At 41.4% G+C, this 22,846-nt stretch overlaps 1 protein-coding gene across 1 annotated transcript; it reads right to left on the minus strand.

The window, feature by feature from the left end:
- Nucleotides 1-10,062: 10,062 nt before the first annotated feature.
- LOC101025869 (dnaJ homolog subfamily C member 8-like) lies at nt 10,063-11,652 on the minus strand. Its single transcript, XM_031668179.1, has 3 exons — nt 11,562-11,652; nt 11,267-11,439; nt 10,063-11,226 (listed from the first exon to the last, which is right to left on the minus strand). The coding sequence occupies exons 1-3, from the start codon at nt 11,635-11,637 to the stop codon at nt 10,702-10,704; spliced, it is 774 nt and encodes a 257-aa protein (XP_031524039.1). The 5' UTR covers nt 11,638-11,652; the 3' UTR covers nt 10,063-10,701.
- Nucleotides 11,653-22,846: the final 11,194 nt, after the last annotated feature.

Here is a 22,846-nt window from a genome sequence, read left to right on the forward strand (position 1 = left end):
CTTGAGCTCAGGAGTTTGAGACCAGCCTGGGCAACATAGTGAGACCTCGTCTCTACTAAAAAAAAAGAAAAGAAAAATTAGCCAGATATGGTAGTGCATCCCTGTAGTAGCTACATGGGAGGCTGAAGTGGGAGAATCTCTTAAGCCAGGAGGTTGAGGCTGCAGTGAGCTGTGATCATGCCACTGCACTCCAGCGTGGGTGACAGTGAGACCCTGCCTCAAAAAATAAATAAATACAATACCCCCAAGCATAGTGCTGAAGTACTGTCTAGTGTTTCTCAGTTAAAGAGTCTGCGATGTGCTTTACAGAGAAAATACCTGTGTTAAGAGAAGTTTCATTCAGGAATGAGTGATAGTGCTGTTAGACTTAAGTTCAATGTTAATGAATCAACAATATATATTAGTGTCTTTAAACATAATGATCAAGGTTATGTATTGATCAGTTGATGAAAATGTTATGACCAGAGGCTCACAGGAACCTAACTCTATACTTCCCCTAGGAACAATGGCTATTTGCTAATTCATTGTCCCCAATGCCTTTATAGAGCTTGACTACCAAGATAATGAGAATCAACTATATATGTATATACAACATGGAAGGATATATATCAAGATAATAATAGTGGTTTACTCTGATAAGAAGAATGCAGTTGCTTTTCATTCTTTTATACTTTTCCAGATTTTTCTACCAGCAATATGTGTAATGTATATAATTGAGGAAAAGGTAGTTATATGATAAAATGTAAGACCCTGAGAAATTGATGATGCCAGTTAAAGACCTTAGCAACATTCAGGAAGCCATAAAGGTGGGCGCTAATGTTTCTGAAGGTACCAGTGGCATAACTATAGCCATATGAAAGAAGCAACTAAGTGAGTACTTGGTCTCTCCCTTTGGAAGTGGAAGCTAGTACAGAAAGGTGCTGAGTAATATTGTGCTTTTTGTCTTGAAAACAGAACAAAACTTCATTCTATACATTGTCAAAGGCATGGAAGGGAAAATCCTTACTGGCTTGCCTCATCTCTGAATGAAGTTCGTTGGCCACCTGGTAACTGAAAAGGACCTAGAATGCGTGCTTTGTTCTCACACTGATGCTTGGTAGTGGAGAAAATAAAGCTGCTGTGGGCCTTGCATAGCCACCCAATCCCACACCCGAGTGGTCAGGTTAAGCTTTAAGTGAATGTGTAATTTGAAAATCAATGCTAAGACGGTGAATAAAAGCATGGCAGTATTGTGACTCTGTCAACCCCAAGCTTCCTCTGGGGAATCTGTGTGTTGTCAACACTTCACCCTCACATTACTCACAGGTGGTAGCAGCTGTGGCAGCATTTTTTTCATCCTTGGTTTGTTTTCAGCTCCCCTGAGACCCATATAGAACACACCTCCCATTTATACCAGCACTTCTTTTGGAAAGGATCCCACAGGGCTTCGCTAATAACTCGATCTAGCCCCAGAGGTCACTGCTGCTGCTTCTGGGGCAAAGCATTACCTGATAGCACACAGAAACCCGGGATAGTCCTTTGAATTAGGAAGGAGAGGAGGGGCCAAGCCTGGTGGCTCATGCCTATAGTCCTGGCACTTTGGGAGGCTGAGACAGGAGAATCCCTTAAGGCCAAGAGTTTGAAACCAGCCTGGGTAACATAGCAAGACCCTGTCTCTACTAAATTAAATAAACAAACAAACAAATAAATAAATAATTTATATTTAAAAAAAAAAAAAAAAAAGGAGAGGCTGGGCACAGTGGTTCATGCCTGTAATTGAACTGAGATAGCTCCACTGCACCTCAGCCTCAGTGACACAGCGAGATCCTGTCTCAAAAAAAAAAAAAAGAAGTAGAAAAGGGTTTCCACTATAGGCAGCTCAGGAAAATTACATATGACCAGCTAACCCGGAATTTAGGTAAGCATTCTGACACTGACAAAGAATTAATGGCTGTCATTGGCTTTGAGGTGAGGGCTTCACTCTGAGTCCAAAAAGCATTTAGAACAGGTGGACTCCAAAGAATAAACTTTTTTTTTTTTTTTTTGAGATAGGGTGTCACTCTGTCGCCCAGGCTGGAGAGCAGTGGTGCAATCTCAACTCACTGCAACCTCTGCCTCCCAGGTTCAAGTGATTCTCATGCTTCAGCCCCCAGAGTAGCTGGGACTACAGGTGCGCACCACCATGCCTGGCTAATTTTTGTGTTTTTGGTAGAGACAGGATTTTGCCATGTCAGCCAGGCTGGTCTCAAACTCCTGACCCAGGTGATCCGCCTGCCTCAGCCTCCCAAAGTGCTGGAATTACAGGTGTAAGCCATTGCACCTGGTCAAAAATAAACTTTGAATCAGAGAATACTCTCTGGTTGAGATAAAAATTGGACAAATCTTGAAAGGAGTACTAATGCAATGGGGTTTCCTTATATAATGTTTCCAAATTCCAGAGGAATTCATTTTCTTCTGATATAATACAGCTGGATAGGGCCTGGCGCAGTGGTTCACCGCAGTAATCCCAGCACTTTGGGAGGCCGAGGTGGGTGGATCACCTGAGGTCAGGAGTTCGAGATCAGCCTGGCCAACACAGTGAAACACTGTCTCTACTAAAAATACAAAAGTTAGCCAGATGCGGTGGTGTGTGCCTGTAGTCCCAGCTACTCAGGAGGCTGAGGCTGGAGAATTGCTTGAACCCAGGAAGTAGAGGTTGCAGTGAGCCGAGATCATGCCACTGCACTCCAGCCTGGGTAACAGAGAGAGACTCTGTCTCAAAAAAAAAAAAAAGACAGACAAACAAACAAAAAAGCTGGATATGAGTAAGGAAGGACTACATGAAAAACCTAAGGTCAAATGCATCAAGCAGGGAAAACACAAAGCAATTAATGTGAGAGAAAAGGAGGATGGTAGTTCTAAAGGAAAGGGAAATAGGGTGTTAGTATCCTTTTGATCATCACAGGCCAAGCCCTCTTCAGCAGGAAAAGGTTTCATTAGCTAAATGGCCTGGAAGCTCTTAACACAGAATGACTCAAAGAAAATTCGTTTCTGCACAGGGAAGAATAAAGTTGATTTAAAATGAGAACTAAAAAAGTCTTCCAAAACAAACATTTCTTATTAACTAAAAATCAATAAGAAAAAGAAAACAACTCAGTAGAACTATGGGCAAAGAGCAGGAACAGGTAAGTCACACATCATACAGATTGCTAGAAACGTTAAGAGATGTTCAACCTCCCTTATAATTAATCAAAAGTTAAAACAATAATGTAATTATTTCTGACTATCAGATTGGAAAAAATTTTTTAATGTATAATAGTCAGGGTTGACAAGAGGATTGGAAAACACGAATGGGGAAATACCCTCGCTGGGATTATTAATTAGTACAACATTTTTGGAGAGAAACATAACAATTTTTATTGTATTTTTAATGCTCATGCCCTTTGACTCAACATTTTTATTTCTAATAATTTATCTCACAAAAGTGTGCAAATGTTCGACATTTAGTATAGATTGCTTATTTATTTATTTATATTTATTTATTTATTTATTTATTTTTGAGACAGAGTCTCACTCTGTCACCCAGGCTGGAGTGCAGTAGCGCAGTTTCAGCTCACTGCAACCTCCACCTCTTGGGTTCAAGCAGTTCTCCTGACTCAACCTCCTAAGTAGCTGAGATTACAGACACCTGCTACCACACCTGGCTAATTTTTGTATTTTTAGTAGAGATATGGTTTCACCATGTTGGCCAGGCTGGTCTTGAACCCCTGACCTCAGGTGATCCACTCACCTCAGCCTCCCAAAGTGTTAAGATTACAGGCATGTGGCCGGGCGCGGTGGCTCAAGCCTGTAATCCCAGCACTTTGGGAGGCCGAGGCGGGTGGATCACGAGGTCAGGAGATCGAGACCATCCTGGCTAACATGGTGAAACCCCGTCTCTACTAAAAATACAAAAAAATAGCCGGGCGAGGTGGCGGGCGCCTGTAGTCCCAGCTACTCGGAGGCTGAGGCGGGAGAATGGCGTGAACCCAGGAGGCGGAGCTTGCAGTGAGCCGAGATCGCGCCACTGCACTCCAGCCTGGGCGACACAGCGAGACTCCGTCTCAAAAAAAAAAAAAAAAAAAAAAAAAAAAAGATTACAGGCATGAGCCCCTGCACCCAGCCTGTTTATAATATTTTAAAAACCTAGAATAGGCCAAGCACAGTGGCTCACACCTGTAATCCCAGCACTTTGGGAGGACAAGGCAAGTGGATTCCTTGAGTCAAGACCAGCCTGGGTGACATGGGCGACATGGACAAACCCTATCTCTAAAAAAAAAAAACAACAACAGAATAAGCCAAAAACTGTCAACTGTCAATTAATTGCAGTTGTTTAAATAACTATGGTGCTTATAATGAAATACCATAGAGCTATGAAATAGAATGTGACATAGCTTAACATAGAAGGATGCGTTAAATAAGAAAGTAAGATGCAAAGCTGTATGAATAGGGTATGGTGGTGTTTACGGGGTGACAAAAATATTCTGGAATTAAATAGTGGTAATTGGCTGCATAACATTGTGGCTCTACTAAAAGCCGCTGAACTGTACAGTTTAAAATGGCTAAAATGATAAATTTTATGTTGTATAGATTTTACTTCAATTTTTAAAAAACAGTATGAATAACATGATCCCATTTTTGTGTGGAAAAAAACCATATTTTTTAGTATGTACATAGAAAAAAACCTAGAGAGAAATGGTATAATGGTAGTGATTATCTCTGAGGGTGACAGACACAGTATATTGTTAATAACCATGTTGTATATATCTGTAATGTTTGAAATTTTAATAAACAGAGCACTTAGAACTTTCATATCCAGAAAAAAAGATACTAAATGACTTGAAAAGTAGAGAAAGAGGTCTAATTATCTGAGAACAAATAACTGAACCAGTAAAAAATTCCTTTCAAAGATAACTCAAAATAACTATTTCAGTGGAAATTGCATTATTTCAGAATCATGGGATTGTAAAGGTTTTTTTTGTGTGTACACTTCCTTAATAAAGAAAAAGGAGAACATGTACAAACCCTTCTTCAATGTAGTTAGGTGCTAAAATTTAACCTTCATTGAGACTGAAAATGTAAACACTCATTTGTCTAGGAGATATTGGTTACTAAAGTCTGTGTACCCTGAATTATGCTTCTGTTGCCAACCAAAGCATCTGCTGGGTCCTGATCTTCAGACAATAAAAGTAATTAATTATAAGACTCATGATCAGAAGATTGGGATTCTGGTCCCAGCTAAACCACTAATTTGCCATGTGAATAGATCCAAATCCTTTCATCTTTCTATACTTCCATTTCTTTCTTTCTAAAAATGGGGAGACGGTACTGAAAGAGATCAGGATATGCCAGCTCAAAATATGCCACTTTGGCATAAGGATTATTTTGAGCTGAAGGTAACTGATGCAGGAAAAGTTATCTGCCCTCCCTTTATCTGCCTAAAAACAGAGCATACATTTTCCTTTGAGGAAGGTACCCCTCTATGCCAGGAAAATGAGAATGACTCATTACCAGAGATGTTACACCAAGATGACTCCTCAAAAACAAGCCCTACTAAAATAACCCTTATCTTCCATTAGTTTCCTCCATATATTTCCTAGTCACTTCCCACAATATTTGTCCCTTGAAGCCCAAACCCATCTTTTTTTGTCAAGAAGGGTATACAAACTCCAGGTTCTGGCCAGGTGCAGTGGCTCACACCTGTAACCCAGCACTATGGGAGGCTGAGGCGGGTGGATTACTTGAAGTCAGGAGTTCAAGACCAGCCTGGCCGACATGGCGAAACCCCGATGCTACTAAACAATAAATACAAAAATTAGTGGGGCATGGTGGCACATGCCTGTAGTCCAAGCTACTCAGGAGACTGAGACAGGAGAATCACTTGAAACTGGGAGGCAGAGGCTGCAGTGAGCTGAGACTATGCCACTGCACTCCAGCCTGGGCGACAGAGTGAAACTCCATCTCAAAAAGAAAAAAAAAAAATTCAGGTTCTGAGCACATCTTTGAGTTTTCACATCATCTCTGTGAAGCTTCCATGCATTTAAAAGTATTAATATCAATAAAAATCATACCTTTTTTCCTGTTAATCTGTCTTTAGTCAGTTAAATTTGCAGGCCTCATTCACTGAAACCAGGTGGGAAGACAAAATATTTTTCATCCTGAGGAGTACTAAATAGAATGGTAACCTTAGGTGCTTACATAAGAAATTGAAAAGCCAATCAAAATACTACACTCAGAAAATTCCATTTAGGGCAGTGCATATTATTTTATACAATCTTAAAAGTGTCTGTTATGGCAACTAAGCACAGGGACATGGCCAAATGTACATGTTTGTAAGGACAGACACTAGACTGTATACTGACATGACATTTTGAAAATGTAGAAGTGAGGCATTTATAAAAGAGTGAAGGCCGGGGGTGGTGGCTCACACCTGTAATTTCAGCACTTTGGGAGACCGAGGCGAGCGGATCACTTGAAGTCGGGAGTTTGAGACCAGCCTGGCCAACATGGTGAAACCCCATCTCTACTAAAAATTAAAAAAAAAAAAATTAGCCAGGTGTGGTGGTGGGCACCTGTAATCCCAGCTACTCAGGAGGCTGAGGCAGGAGAATCACTTGAACCCGGGAGGCGGAGGTTGCAGTGAACCAAGATCGCACCACTGCACTCCAGCATGGGCAACAGAGTGAGACTTCGTCTCAAAAAAATAAAATTTTTTTTAAAAAAGAGTGAAAAGCAGGGCCAAGATTAGGGCCCAGATCTCCTTCCCACCACTTCCTTCCAAAATGTTGGCCTGTGATAATCACAGCTACAACAACTTCTCTTTAATACCTAGATATAAATCTTGTTCAATAAAAACAATTAGCAGAAGAGAGAACATTCAACAGTTGCAATTACCTAAATGTCCCTCCAGTAACCATTTGAATGACTAAATCCTGTACATTGATTGTTTCAGTGAATGATAATTAAAACCAAATAACCTGTAGGCTCATTTGATTCTACAGTGACAAAACTAAACCTCTAGACATTATATTGCAAAGCCCTGAATTGAGCCAGGCAAAGCAAAACAAAAGTACAGGAGAATTGAGTGGTGGATGGAAGGGTGCTGGTGCACACTAGAGAAGAAAGAAGGCGATAGACACCCTTCACAAGCACAATTAACTTACCAGTAGATGGGGGAGCCCTGCGACACCACTCCCTAGTCAGGGAGACTCCTTCCAGGCTTTGTATGTGGAATGGTGTAGTTAGATTAATAACTGCTTCCTACTATTTCCTTCATGTTCCATAAACCAACATGCACCTCACTCTGCCCTCTGAGACATTGCTTCCCTTATTGTTGAATCCTTTACCCAATTCCGTAAAGCCTACTGGGAATACTGTTTTGGGGTTAGACATATGATTAAAGACTTTGTGGGTTTTTTTAAAATCTAAGGTAAGAATTTTGCCAGACAAATATGGACTAAGATTGGATAGGCCTTGTTTTCCATATTTATCATACAGAGAGGGAGCATCATCCTGATTAAGTTAAAGCAGAGATTGCGTTACACTCATCATTGTGCCCTCAGAGGTCAGTGAAGCACACAGTAAGTTCACAAAAATACTCTTTGAACTAAACTTAACGCAAAGTATATCGAACTAAAATCTATGTCTAACAATATTAATGCACAAATTGTACATTAATAAATCATTCCAAAGCACCATGTTTGTTGCAATTTTTAAATACTTAAAATAGCAGGTGGGCAGACTTGATAAATTGTTGCTCTACAGTATAAGTTAATGCCAGGATCTCACCTTTCCTCTGCAGGACAAGCACTTCTAGGTAGATGTCAAAGTCAAAAGTTTGGGTAGTTCAGTACCTTCTATAATCTATAGTTCAGCACCTTCTATAATCTATCAGTGAATCAACACTTACAAAGCACTTACTATGTGCTCGGCATTGTTCCAGCCACAAGACTAGAATGGGGAGTCGTCTGGGATCGGCTGAAAATGCTGGAAGGCTCTTTCCCAGTAAACTACAAATTACCCCCCAAGCCCTATTTTCTTGGAATTTGTACTAAGAATCCCACATCTGCAAGCAATGTATTTTCAAATAGTGCAATTTTAATAGCCTGCGTGTTGAATGGGACCTATATGTAATGGCATCTGCGATGCACTAAAATAGAGAAGGTCACAAGGGGCCAGGTTCGGTAGCTCACGCCTGTAATTCCAGTACTTTGGGAGGCCAAGGCGAGTGGATCACTTGAGCCCAGGAATTCAAGACCAACCTGGGTAACATAGTGAAACCCAGTTTCTACAAAAAGTGAGGTTAAGGCTGCATTAAGCCATGATTGAGCCACTGCACTCCAGTCTGGGTGACAAAGCCTATCTGAATCAATCAATAAAAAGTCACAAAATCCCCAACACTATAAATAAAAAAAAAACTATAGAAAACACAGTACCAACTTCTCTGCTATTAATCTTAAAATAAATCTGTTTTTCATTATTGTAAACCTGTTGGATGTTTGATTGTTTTGGTTTAGGAGAAAGGGTCTCATGTTGCCCAGGCCGAATTATGCCCAGGAGTTACTCCAAGGCTCAAACTCCTGGCCTTAAGCAATCCTCCTGCCTCAGCCCCCACCCTCCCACCCCACACCAAGTAACTGGGACAACAGGCCACACGGCAAGAGGCTTGAATTTTGTTGTTGTTGTTGTTACCATGCACATATTACCCATCACCACCCTTACACCGCGCCCCCAACAACAAATCTGCGCCTAAAATGACACTGTTTGAATTTATCTTTTAGGAGACCATCCAGGTTCTTTAAAGTTGTCAAAAGCCCTGTCTCTTTAGCAAGGCTGGGTCAGAAAAAAGCACTACTATACTTGGATTAATTTTTAGATGTTTAAAGACCTAACTGGGAAAAATGAAAATTTAAAGTAATTAGAAGACAATTTAGAAGATTCTCTGTGACATCTGGACACAAACAAGATGAAAGGCATAAAACAAAACACACGTATTAAATTAAACTACATTAAAATGTAAAGCTTCTGCCGGGTGTGGTGGCTCACACCAGTAATCCCAGCACTTTGGGAGGCTGAGGCGGGTGGATCATGAGGTCAAGACATCTAGACCATCCTGGCCAACATGGTGAAACCCTGTCTCTACTAAAAATACAAAAATTAGCCAGGCGTGGTGGCAGGCACCTGTAGTCCCAGCTACTTGGGAGGCTGACTCAAGAGAATCACTTGAACCCTGGAGGTAGAGGTTACAGTGAGCCAAGATTAAACCCCTGCACTCTAGCCTGGTGACAGAGCGATACTCCATCTCAAAAAAAAAAAAAAAAAAAAAAAAAAAAAGGAAATCTTCTCCAAATCAACGCAGGAACAGAAAACCAAATATAGCATGTTCTCACTTATAAGTGGGAGTTAAACATTAGGAACTCATGGAAATGAAGATGGAAACAATAGATATGGGGACTACTAGACCAGCAGGAGGGAATGGGGCAAGAATTGAAAAACTACCTACTGGCTACTATACTCACTATCCAGGGTGACAAGATCATTTGTACTCCACACCTCAACATCAAGCAATGTATGCATGTAACAAACCTGCACATGCACTCCCTGAATCTAAAATAAAAGCTGAAATTATTTAAAAACAACAAAAAGTAAGGCTTCTCTATGATAATAGTTACCACTTTTTTGGGGGGGTGGTTATAAAAATTTATTATATGTAAAGAATATTACCACTAACAGGCCGGGCGCGGTGGCTCAAGCCTGTAATCCCAGCACTTTGGGAGGCCGAGACGGGTGGATCACGGGGTCAGGAGATCGAGACCATCCTGGCTAACACGGTGAAACCCCATCTCCACTAAAAAGTACAAAAAACTAGCTGGGCGAGGTGGCGGGCGCCTGTAGTCTCAGCTACTCGGGAGGCTGAGGCAGGAGAATGGTGTAAACCCAGAAGGCGGAGCTTGCAGTGAGCTGAGATCGCGTCACTGCACTCCAGCCTGGGCGACAGAGCGAGACTCTGTCTCAAAAAAAAAAAAAAAAAAAGAATATTACCACTAACAAATACAGACAGGCTAGGACACCGTGGTACTGGGTGGAAGACGGCTAGCTCTTTGGAAAGTGAAAGGTTTGGGTGGCGGGGGCCTCATGCCATGCTGATTGGTCAGTAGACGGAGGCACATGCCGAACACCACAGAGCATCAGGGCATCAGGTGCCTGCTCTGTGTGCCCACAGGTGTTCCCTGTCTTATCTGGGCCTTCGAAGGGAGCACACCCAGAAGCGAGCAACTGAAGCCAAGGGGCTTCCAAAATGCCCCTTCCAGGCCTGTCTCTGAAGTCACAGCAACACCATTTTAAGCAATATGTTTAATTGGATGATTTCCACAAACTATTCACGAAGTTTCTAACCAGCACAATTCAGTGAAGTACAAAACGTTGAGTTACAGGCTGTGGGAAGAGAAGGCAGCACCAATGGTGGCACCTTCCAATCCTGGTTGTTCTAGGGGCAGGGAGAGGGGAAGGTCTTCTTTTAAACCAATCCCCTCATTTCAATGTACAAAAGAATTACTCCAATCGATATTAAATTGTATTGAAAACGAAATGGACTAAAAAGCAAATACTACTCTATGTAGAGGTGGCAGGGGAAGAAAGAATGAGTCCTTCAAAACAGGAAGGGAGATAGCAGGGGGAAGGTTCTGTGCCTGGGACCCCGGGTACTCACTCATGCTGCTCCATTTTTACTTTCGGTGGTCTCAGGAAGGTGCGATTTTTCTTCTCTTTCTTCCCCTTTGTATTGGCTTGGAAGTTTCGCCAGCTGTCCACACCACCATCTCGACTTTCCTCAAAGTTTTTCTGCCACTCTCTTTCTCGTTTGGCTTTTTCTTGAGCTTCAATCTCTTCTTCCCTTTGTCTTTTCCTTTCATGCATCTCTTTGTCTTCTCTCTCTTTCCTTTTAATTTCCAGCTGAGCAAAGAGTTTCATTGTCTGTTTATATACAGCTTGTTTGAACAGCTCAGGATCATCCTCCTCTACAATCGTAGGTTTTCCTTCCTTCTTTAATTGTTTTTCTCGCTCTTTCACAGTGTGTTCCACGTATTCTTTTCCTGCCTGAATTACATCCAGGGCCCTCTTCTTTTGCTCCTGATCCGGTAGCAACTTGTAAGCTTTGTCCACAGCTTCAAAAGCCTTTTGTGCTCTGTCAGCATCATCTTGATTTTTGTCAGCATGCACCAAGATGGATAACTGCCGAAACTTCTTTTTTATTTCTTCTTTTTTATTTCACCAAGATGGATAACTGCCGAAACCTCTTTTTTATTTCTTCATCTGTAACTTCAGGATCTATCTGAAGAACCTCAAATGGGTTCAAATTGAAGTAAGAGGAACTAGGACTGGTCAGTCTTTCAGTCTGATTTTTGGATATTAGAACCAAGTCTTTCTTCTCTATTTGTTTCACCTGAAGATAATGCCAGGGAGAACAAGCACCAGGCAGTCCCAGGAAAACATCCTTGGTGTGACTGTTAGAATTGGAATGCTAGTTGGAATGAATATCCTCTATGCTATATGCTGTCTTTATTCCTCACTGTAGAAGGTCATAAATGCTTCCTCCGTGCTACCTCCGCCGCCCAAAGTCCCTCTCTCTCCTGAAGCCGCCATTTCCCCACCACTTTTTTTAAAAGTTAAAATCTATAGACAGAAATTATATTTAAGAGTGTAAATTGGCCGGGCGCAGTGGCTTACGCCTGTAATCCCAGCACTTTGGGAGGCCGAGGTGGGCGAATTACAAGGTCAGGAGATCCAGACCATCCTGGCTAACACACCCGTCTCTACTAAAAATAGAAAAAAATTAGCCGGGCATGGTGGCAGGCACCTGTAGTCCCAGCTACTCGGTAGGCTGAGGCAGAAGAATGGCGTGAGCCCGGGAGGTGGAGGCTGCAGTGAGCTGAGATTGCACCACTGCACTCCAGCTTGGGCAACAGAGTGAGACTTCATCTTAAAAAAAATAATAATAAAATAAAATAAAATGTTTCAAGGGCTGCCTGTATGGACAGATGAGATGTTACTTCAGCTTAATAAATTAATATTCAATGTATTAAAGTAACAAAAACATTACTGAAGTTTTTTTTTAAAAAAAAAAGAGTGTAAATTAGCACAATCACTTTAAAGACAATTTGTCTAAATCTCGTAAATGTGTAAATACACATATCCTATAACCCAGCAATTTTGTAAAATGATAGCAAGAACAGTAATTCTCAAACTTTAGTGTGCATCAGAATCACTGAAGAACTTATTAAAAGAGTTTGGTAGGCCCCACCCCACCCCACCCCAGTTTCTGATTTTGTAAGACTGGGTTAAAGCTCAAGAATTTACATTTCTAACAACTTCCAGGTCATACTGATGCTGCTGGTTCATGCACCACACTTTGAGTATCACTGCCCTGAAGAAACCATCATATATGTGCCTAAGGGGACACATACAAAAAATGTTCACCATAGTATTGTCTATCACCGGTAAGGAAATGGATGAATAAATGTAGAATATAGCAATGAAGTTATGTGAATGAACAACATGAATCCATATGAGTAAATCTCAAATCATAATCTTGAGTGGAAAAGTAATTTGCAAAAGGATACATTTAAGATGCCATTTATGTAAGATTTCATAATAGTATTAATATCCATTATCTACAGATACATTCATATGTACCAAAAGTATGAAAAGCTAGGAAGAATACATATTGGCAAAGGAGTAAGGGAATTGAGATTGCAAAGAGCTTCAAAAGGGGCTTCCATTGTATCTATAATACTGTGTTTTATTAAAACTGACCTAAAGCTCACCCCTTTCCAATGCCCTGCCTTACCCTCCTACCCTGGAAAAGAGAGTTAGTAGAAACATGAGATCATCCATCCTGTCTAGAGAAAGGCTGCAGAGGATGGTAGAATGGGAACATCCCTCTCTGCACACAAATAATGCAGGAATGAGGATGATCTATTTCACTATTTTTTTTTCCTGATCTTCCAAGAAAACTTGAACATTATTATCTGCCTATATTGACAAAAGAAAAGAAAAAGGATAAGGATAGTGTTTTGTTTTTGTTTTATTTTGCTTTGTTTGGGACAGGGTCTTTCTCTGTTGCCCAGGCTGGAGTGAAGTGGCATGACCATGGTTCACTGCAGCCACAGTGCCTTTCTTTAGAGAATGGATACATTTTATCATCATAGTGCATGAGAGGCACAGTAGGAGTCACAAAATCATCAATAATAACAATACTGACATTTGCATAGTACCCCATTTTCAAGCTGTTTTTCTGTAGAACACAGAAAGACACAGTTATATAAAGTAAAAGAAATGCAACATACCCTGATAATGACTTGGTCCCTGACCCCCAAAAACAAAAATTTCCTTCTTCCTATGAATGTATATAACAAGTTGTCTTGAAATTGACTGTGCTAATTTACACTCCTAAATATCATTTCAAAGTCTTGGCCGGGCACATTGGCTCAAGCCTATAATCCCCACACTTTGGGAGGCCAAGGCGGGCAGATCACCTGAGGTCAGGAGTTTGAGACCAGCTTGGCCAACACAATGAAACCCCGTCTCTACTAAAAATACAAAATTAGCTGGGCATGGTGGCACATGCCTATAATCCCACCTACTCACTCAGGAGGTTGAGGCAGGAGAATCACTGGAACCCGGGAGGCAGAGGTTGCAGTGATTGCGCCATTATGCTCCAGCCTGGGCAACATGAGCAAAACTCCATCTCAAAAAAAAAAAGCACCAAAGTCTACAGCTTAACTTTTTTTTAGGTAACTGTTGTCATAGAGAAACTTTGCATCTTAATATATTTTAATATTTGTCCTTACATTTTGTACATTTGGTCTTGTTTATGTTCAGATGTCATAATTTCCTATGTTGTCTTCCAACAACTTCCTGTGAACCAAGTCTTGGCTCAATTCTTATCTTCCTATGATCTCAGCTCCCCAGAAACTTCTAAAACTATCACCTCCACACGGAGGCCTTCCTGACTATATAGTCCAAAATAGCATCTCCAATCTCTCTCCAGTTCCTTTCCCTACTTTATATTTGTACATAGTATTTATCACTATCTGATGTTATCTTATATATTACCTTGTTTACTGTCTTTCACTCTATCTAGAATATAAGCTTCATAACACAGAGACTTGTTCCTGGGCGTGTCTAGGCTCAACAACAATGCATGGCCACTAGTAGGGGCCCAATAAATATTTGCTAGATGAATGAATGAATCTGCCTTTCTGTCTCTGTTCATCTTTCTTCCTATTAATATTCTCTCCACTAATTGTGTACATCCTTCAGCGGCTGGTGCACTGCCAATGTACCAAGATATTTCAGTCTTTTGTTTTTAGTTCAATCCCACATTTCCACTGTATAAAAGGCTGCCCTTAAGTCTCACATTTTCCATTAACAGCATTTTATTTTCTACAAAGTAAAACAGTCAAAATTGGGTTCCCTTTGCTACCAACTCTTACCACGTATTCTCCCCAAATGTTTCAGACTTTTGTCACTGTTTATCATTCTTAATATATCTCAGAGTAACCCACCTTAAATCTGAAGTAAGCATTGCCATTTACAAAGTATTTTAACACCGATGATCTTAACTCCTAAAACCTTACAAAACTGGGCTTTTATCTAAAGAAATGAAGTTTATGGGCTGGGCGCAGTGGCTCAGGCCTGTAATTTCAGCACTTTGGGAGCCAAGGTGGGTGGATCACCAGGTCAGGAGTTCAAGACGAGCCTGACCAAGATGGTGAAACCACATCTCTTCTAAAAATACAAAAAAATTAGACAGGCATGGTGGCGGACTCCTGTAATCCCAGCTACTCAGGAGGCTGAGGCAGAGAATTGCTTGAACCTGGGAGGCGGAGGTAGCAGAGAGCTGAGATGGCACCACGGCACGCCAGCCTGGGCAACAGAGCAAGACTCCGTCTCAGAAAAGAAAAGAAAAGAGCTTATGTTCACACAAAAACCTGTACATGAATATTTATAGCAGTTTCATTTGTAAGAGCCCAAAACTGTAAACAACTATTCTTCAACAGTTGAATGGATAAACTGGTACCCCCATATAATGGTGCACTACTCATTAATAAGAAGGAAAAAACTATTAACACATATAGCAATGTGGATAGATTTCAAAGGCATTCCACTGAATGAAAAAAGCCAATCTCAAAAGTTGAAATATTATATAATTCCATTTATGTAACATTCTCAAAATGACAAAATTATAATGATGGCAAATGGATCAGTCAGTGCCAGGGCTTAGGGACAGGGGACAGTGTGACTATGAGGGATAATACAAGGAGTTTATTTGTGATGATAGCTCAATTCTGTATCCTGATCATGGTAGTGGTTACACAACCCTATATATGAGACAGAATTTCATAGAACTTGTATACTGAAAAAAAGTTGTGTAAGAACTGTGAAATCTGAATAAGATCTGTAGTTATGATTAACATTGTACCAGCATCATTTTGCTGGTTTTGCTAATATTAGCACTGAAGAAAGATGGGTGAAGGATATAGGGAACTCTCTATACTATTTTGCAACTTCTTATGAACATAAATTTTTTCAAAATAAAAAGTTTAAATGATGTATAATTATAGGAATTATATATAAAATATGAAAACTGACACTTTTAATTAGAACTATCAACTAAAAAAATTTACATTGAGGAGATTCTCAATTGCAAACACTAGCACTTTTTTTTTTTTTTTTTTTGAGACAGAGTCTCACTCTGTTTCCCAGGCTGAAATGCAGTGGCACAGTCTCGTCTCACTGCTGCCTCAGCCTTCCAGCTTCAAGCAATTCTCCTGTCTCAGCCTCCTGAGTAGCTGGGAATATAGGTGCCCTCCACAACACCCAGCTAATTTTTGTATTTTTAGTACAGACAGGGTTTTGCCATGTTGGCCAGACTGGTCTTGAACTCCTGGCCTCAAGTGATCCTCCCACCTCGGCTTCCCAAAGTGATGGGATTACAGATGTGAGCCACCACGCTTGGCCTAGCACCATGTTTAATACTGTGTAGTTCTGCATATTCTGACCCATTCCAAAAACTTAATAAAAGAGTGACACCCTAAATTGGTACCCAATAGTCATGATTAATAAGAAGCAAATTTAATTTTACTAACCTAGAGCCAAAGTTGCCAATCAAAGTTTTAAGAATAATTGCTTACACTGAGATAGTCTGTTTTCACTTCTGTAAGCCAAGGTCTGTCATCAACTGTGCAGGAACCACCAAAAATGCAATGTGATTACAGAGGCATGGGTTTAATTGAATGTGCTAAATAAAACCTTGTTATATGCAAAAATCTAATGTAATTTTAATCTGTAATCCTTCACTTGTGAATTTTGTCTGAATTATGTATATATGGTACACATAATTCTGTAAATAAACACCTACTTATTAAACAACAACAAAAAACCACCATTAACCCTGTGGCAGTCATAGTGATAGCAAGTGGCAGCGGCAACAGCAGTGCACATGTGTTAGGGTTCTCCAAAGGCACTGTGGTAAGGGTTCACATCGATTCATTTCCTCCTCACAACAGCCATCTGAGGAAGTATCAGCCCTTTATACAGATAAAAGTATTGAGACACAGAGAGGTTAAGTAACTTATCTAAGTTACAGAGGTACTAACAGTAACTGGCAGAGCAGGAAATTTCTGATTCCATGTCTACTGCTTTGCCCATATGTAACAGTGCCTTGATCTTTACTTGCCTCTTCACTTTCAGCTTCCCTTCTGTCAATCCATGTATAAGTTTTCCCACTGCTGCCATAACAAATTACCACAAATTTAGTGGCTTAAACAATACGAATGTATTATGTAACAATTCTGAAGGTCAGAAGTCCAAAATGAATCTCACTGGGCTGAAATCAAGCGGGCAGCAGAACTGTGCTCTTCTGGGGCTCTAGAGAAGACTCGATTTCCTGATCTTTTTCCAGCATCGCTTGGCTTGTGGCCTCATCCCTCCACCTTCAAAGCCAGCAACATCAGGCCATGTCTTTTTCACACTGCCATTTCCCTGTTTCTTTTCTGCCTTCCTCATCTGTTTATAAGTACTCTTATGGTTACACTGGGCCCACCTGGATAAGACAGGCTAATCTTCCTATCTCAAGGTCATCTGATTAACATCCTTAATCCTATCTGCAGCCTAAATTCCCTTTTGCCATATAACCTAACATAATCACAAATTCTAAGAATTAGGACTAAGATGTCTATCTGGGATGGGCAGTGGGGGCGGGGGACAGCATTGTTCTACCTGTCACTAGCCATAATGCTGGCATTGAAGTAAGCTTTTTATCACTTCAGATGTATTTAACCCTTGCTAAATGTTTCAAATCATATTTCTTTGCTTTTCCTATAAGTTTTATTCAAACTTTTTCATTTATATGTTTATATTCTTGCCTTATTAACAATTCAGCATGGTTTAGGAATACACACTGGAGTAAAGAAAATTATAATTTATGTTCTCACTTATAAGTATGAGCTAAACTATGAGGGCACAAAGGCACAAGAATGATGCAATGAACTTTGGGGACTTGTGGGGGAAGGCTGGGAGACCAGTGAAGGATGGAAGACTGCATATTGGGTACAGTGTACACTGCTTAGGTGACAGGTGCACTAAAATCTCAGAAATCACCACCAAAGAACTTATCCATGTAACCAAAAACCTCCTGTACCCCAAAAACTATTGAAATAAAAAAATGTAAAAAAGGAAATTATAATTTTAAAAAATCAGGCTGGCTGGCCACGGTGGCTCACGCCTGTAATTTCAGCACTTTGGGAGGCCAAGGCGGGTAGATCACGAGGCGGTGAGATCAAGACCATCCTCGCCAACATGGTGAAACACCGTCTCTACTAAAAATACAAAAATTAGCAGAGCATGGTGGCGTGTGCCTGTAGTCCCAGCTACTCAGGAGGCTGAGGCAGGAGAATCGATTGAACCCAGGAGGCAGAGGTGGAAGTGAGTGGAGATCATGCCACTGCACTCCAGCTTGGGCGACAGAGTGAGTCTCCATCTCAAAAAACTAACTAACTAACTAACTAAATAAATAAATAAATAAATAAATAAATAAATAATCAGGCTAATTTTGGGCCAAATCCAATATGCAAATATTTAAATTTCTATGTAGGCCAGGTGCAGTAGCTCACGCCTGTAATCCCAGCACTTTGGAAGGCCAAGGCAGATGGATCGCTTGTGTCCAGGAGTTTGAGACCAGCCTGTGCAACATAGTGAGATCCTGTCTCTATGAAAAACGCAAAAATTAGCTGGGTGTGGTTGCACACACCTGCAGTCCAAGATACTCATGAGGCTGAGATGGGAGGATTGCTTGAGCTCAGGAGGTTGAGGCTGCAATGACCTGTGATCACACCAGTGCACTCCAGCCTGGGCAACAGAAGGATACTCTGTCTCAAAAAGAAAGAAAAGGCTGGGCGCGGTGGCTCACACCTATAATCCCAGCACTTTGGGAGGCCAAGGCGGGTGGATCACGAGGTCAGGAGATGGAGACCATCCTGGCCAACATGGTGAAACCCCGTCTCTACTAAAAATACAAAAATTAGCCAGGTGTGGTGGCAGGCGCCTGGAGTCCCAGCTACTCAGTAGGCTGAGGCAGGAGAATCGCTTGAACCAGGGAGGCGGAGATTGCAGTGAGCTGAAGTCGCGCCCCTGCACTCCAGTCTGGCATCGGAGCAAGACTCCCTCAAAAAAGGAAAGGAAAGGAAAAAGGAGAGGGGAGGGGAGGGGAGGAGAAAGGAAAGGAAAGGAAAGGAAAAAGGGAAGGAAAGGAAAAAGGAAAGGAAACGAAAGGAAAAAGGAATGGAAAGGAAAGGGGAAAAATTGAAAAGAAAATAGTTGTGCCCGCGTCAAACGAAAAATTGTCTCTGCAGTTCCACTAAGTCCCAGGAGGTGGCGGTAACACCATACAAACCGGTTCCAGCTTGATCTCTTTATTGAAAGAATCCATCTCCTTTTGTCATTGAGGTTACCGCATTTTAGTGTGACTTGATGGGCCCTGTCTGTAATTTAACAATATTGGAATCAAATTCTGATATCTAATCACATGGATGTAAGCTCTATTAGATTTCAATTAGCATTCACTCTAATTTGATTATAAGGCTTCAGCCATTCAAATGGCTAATAGGGAGACATTTAGATAATTGCAGCTGTCTGGGGTTATTACATTTGCTATCATTTTCACAGAGTGATTCATGTAAAGACTGGGCCATAAAATCTGTTTGTGTTGGTGGAAACAAGGCATGATGGCTTACTGGGGTTGGCAGCACTATTAAGCATTTTGCTATTGTGGTCTGGCATTTCGGATTTTTAAAATTATGATGGCAAATATGATGGATATTTAGGATTAGTGTTTACCATTTATCTGTATTCCAAAGAAATATTCTTGATTATTCATCCACAATATTGTTTCATTTGACATAAAAAAAAGTATTAGTCAAGTTTCCTTTTCATCTTTTTTAATTGAACTGAATTACATTTAAATTGAATACATTAACCACACCAAAACTTACCTCCTGCACAAAAGCCTTCTTCAGTAAATGGAATCAGGATCTTTGTTCTCACCTAAGATTATTCCTAAGTGTAAACACTAGATAGAGGTGTTTGACCAAAATTGCTAGAGCCCTTGGCAAGGATGTTAAAGACTTGCTTTAAGTGTAAAAGGAACAGTTGGATTAAATGACCTTAAAGGTCACTTCTAGCTCTTACAGTCTAAGAGTTTAGAGATCAATAACAGCAAAAAGTGTCCCTGTCCCAAACAGCTGTCAGATCCTAGGAGCAGAAGCAGCTAGGATCTTGAAGTAACCCACATGTGATGTGTTATTCTAGGTGGAGCAGCAGGGCCTGCTCTAGAGACGTTGGCAAGTCACCTACAGAAAGTCACCCTCTACTCTATGTGGGCCCCTAAGAGCCAATTCAAGTCTGGAAAGAAAAAAGTCGTCAGTGAAAACTCATATGTTGTGTTGTGTTTTGTTTTTGAGATGGTATATTCCTCTGCCACCCAGGCTGGAGTGCACTGGCACTATCTGGACTCACTGCAACCTCTGCCTCCCAGGTTCAAGCAATTCTCCAGCCTCAGCCTCCTAAGTAGCTGGGATTACAGGAGAGCACCACCATGCCTGGCTAATTTTTGTATTTTTAGTAGAGACGGGGTTTCACCATGTTGGCCAGGTTGGCCTTGAACTCCTGACCTCAACTGATCCACCCGCCTTGGCCTCCCAAAGTGCTGGGATTACAGGTGTGAGCCACCACGCCCGGCCAGAGCCACTGTGTCTGGTCTGGCTTTATATCCAATATTTTATAATTTGTACCCACAGATAACTTGACAATTTGCCAATATGACTTCAAAATTTCATTCTGTTCAAGATAATAAATGTAGTCTCTGAAGGCTTCAAACAAAAATGTGAGGGAGGCTTGCATTTTTTTGTAGTTATTCTGCTAGAAAATATTTCTCACGTACCAATAGGAAAACATTAATATTCATAAATACCCCTACATCCTCAGAAGTCTAAGACATTTTATTTTAGAATATATTCTCTTAGAGTTCAGGACTGCATCTTTATAGTCCCAAGTTTTTTTGCAGGACCTAGCTCCAGGTTCCAAGACAACATAGTCAAGCACTAGATTCAGGGGGTACATGTGCACATTTGTGACAAGGGTGTATTAAGTGATGCTGAGGTTTGGCGTATAATGGAACCTGTCATCCAGGTAGTGAGCAAAGTACCCAGGAGCTAGTTTTTCAGTCTTTTCCCCTGCTCCCTCCCTTCTCCCTTCTGTACTCCTCATTGTCTACCGTTCCCATCTTTATGTCCATGTGACCCAGTGTTTAGTTCCCACTTATAAGTGATAACATGCAGCATTTGGTTTTCTGTTCCTGCACTAATTCACTTAGGATAATGACCTCCAGCTGCATCTGTGTTGCTGCAAGGGGCATGATTTTTTTTCCACAATTTTCTTAGACCAATGATCTATTCAGCCTAGTAATCTGCCTTTGACTGTGGCAGCTATGATACTTTGAAGATTTCTATTTGTTTGAATATAAGTGTAGTAACCTTCCAGGATGACAAAAAGTCCTTTAATGTATTAATGAGGTTTTTTCCCCATTGCAGGTGGTTGTGGGTGGGCCAAGACCCAAAAGCTTGACCATAAAAAGAACCGAAGGTCTGAGCCACAGCTCACAACTCATAAGGGTGGGGTTAATTTTTCCCAGAAGTGTAGACGATGAAATTCATAATACAGAAAAAATGTGGTAGACATTGCCAGGGCAATTCACTTGGAATTTAGTGAAGCTGAAGATAGGAGTTGGGGTGTGGGTTGGGGGAGGATGGGGTAGGGCACATTTATACATAAAAGGTGGCCAAAGAAACCTATTTCCTTCCATTTATGTCTCTCCATATGGGTCTGTACTCTGTTGCTTTGGGAAAACAAGCAACTTGGCACACTGATCAGCCACTTTGTGGAGGGAACTTCGATACCCTTTAGGGTTGGGAGCTCCTGGGGCCCACTCAAGGCTGGGACCTAAAGTTCCCTCAAAAGTATGTTTGTTTGTTGTTTTTTTTTGAGACGGAGTCTCGCTCTGCCGCCCAGGCTGGAGTGCAGTGGCCAGATCTCAGCTCACTGCAAGCTCCGCCTCCCAGGTTTACGCCATTCTCCTGCCTCAGCCTCCCGAGTAGCTGGGACTACAGGCGCCCGCCATCTCGCCCGGCTAGTTTTTTGTATTTTTTAGTAGAGACGGGGTTTCACCGTGTTCGCCAGGATGGTCTTGATAAAAGTATGTTTTAAAGCAAGAGAAACAGAGTGATATTTTCTAGGGGAATTTACTAAATATTGTCAAAGCAGTTCCTAAGGTCCCAGCATTGATCTGGCATTCTGTTACCTCTGATTTCATTTCCTATTACTCCTGTGAGTCACACGACTTCCCCCACACTGACTCCCTGCTGCTATCCCTGAGGGTGTGTCCTTCTCCAGGCCTCTGCGCTCACTGAAGACCACCTGGCCCCTCCTTCCTGGACAGCTACATAGCTCATGCTCTTCATTCAGGTCTTCACTTCAGCCAGGCATGGTGGCTCACACTTGTACGCCCAGCACTTTGGGAGGCCAAGGCGGGTGGATTGTCTGAGCCCAGAAGTTCAAGACCAGCCTGGGCACCGTGGTGAGACACTGTCTCTACTAAATATACAAAAAAAAAAAAAAAAATTAGCCAGGCGTGCAGGTGCATGCCTGTAACAGTCTCAGTTACTTGGGAAGCTGAGGTAGGAGGATCGCTTGAGCCTAAGAGGTCAAGGCTGCAGTGAGCCGAGATCGCCTAATTGCACTCTAGCCTGGGCAACATAGTGAGGCCTTGTCTCAAAAGAAAAAAGTATTTACTTCATGGTTGCCTTCTTGTCTATTCTGGTCCCCCTACCTAAAATGTCAACATCCTCTCCTTTCCTACATTTCTATACTTTTTCTTGATTTCTTTTTTCCTCCTTAGCACTCTCACTAACATATTATATTCTTTTATTTTGTATTATTTGTATCTCCTGCACAAGGTAAACTCTCTGAGGACAGAGGTTTTTTTGTTCCTTTTTTTTTTTTTTTTTTGGAGACAAAGTCTTACTCTGTCGCCCAGGCTGGAGTGCAGTGGTGCGATCTCGGCTCACTGCAGCCTCAACCTCTTAGGCTCAGGTGATTCTTACGCCTCAGCCTCCCAAGTAGCTGGGACTATAGGTGCACGCCACCACACCTGGCTAATTTTTGTATTATTTATATTTTTATTTTGAGATGGGTTTTTGCCATGTTGCCCAGGCTGGTCTCAGATTCCTGGGCTCAA

The sequence above is a fragment of the Papio anubis genome, chromosome 7 (genome assembly GCF_008728515.1).
Source record: "Papio anubis isolate 15944 chromosome 7, Panubis1.0, whole genome shotgun sequence".
Taxonomy (NCBI): Eukaryota; Metazoa; Chordata; class Mammalia; order Primates; family Cercopithecidae; genus Papio; species Papio anubis.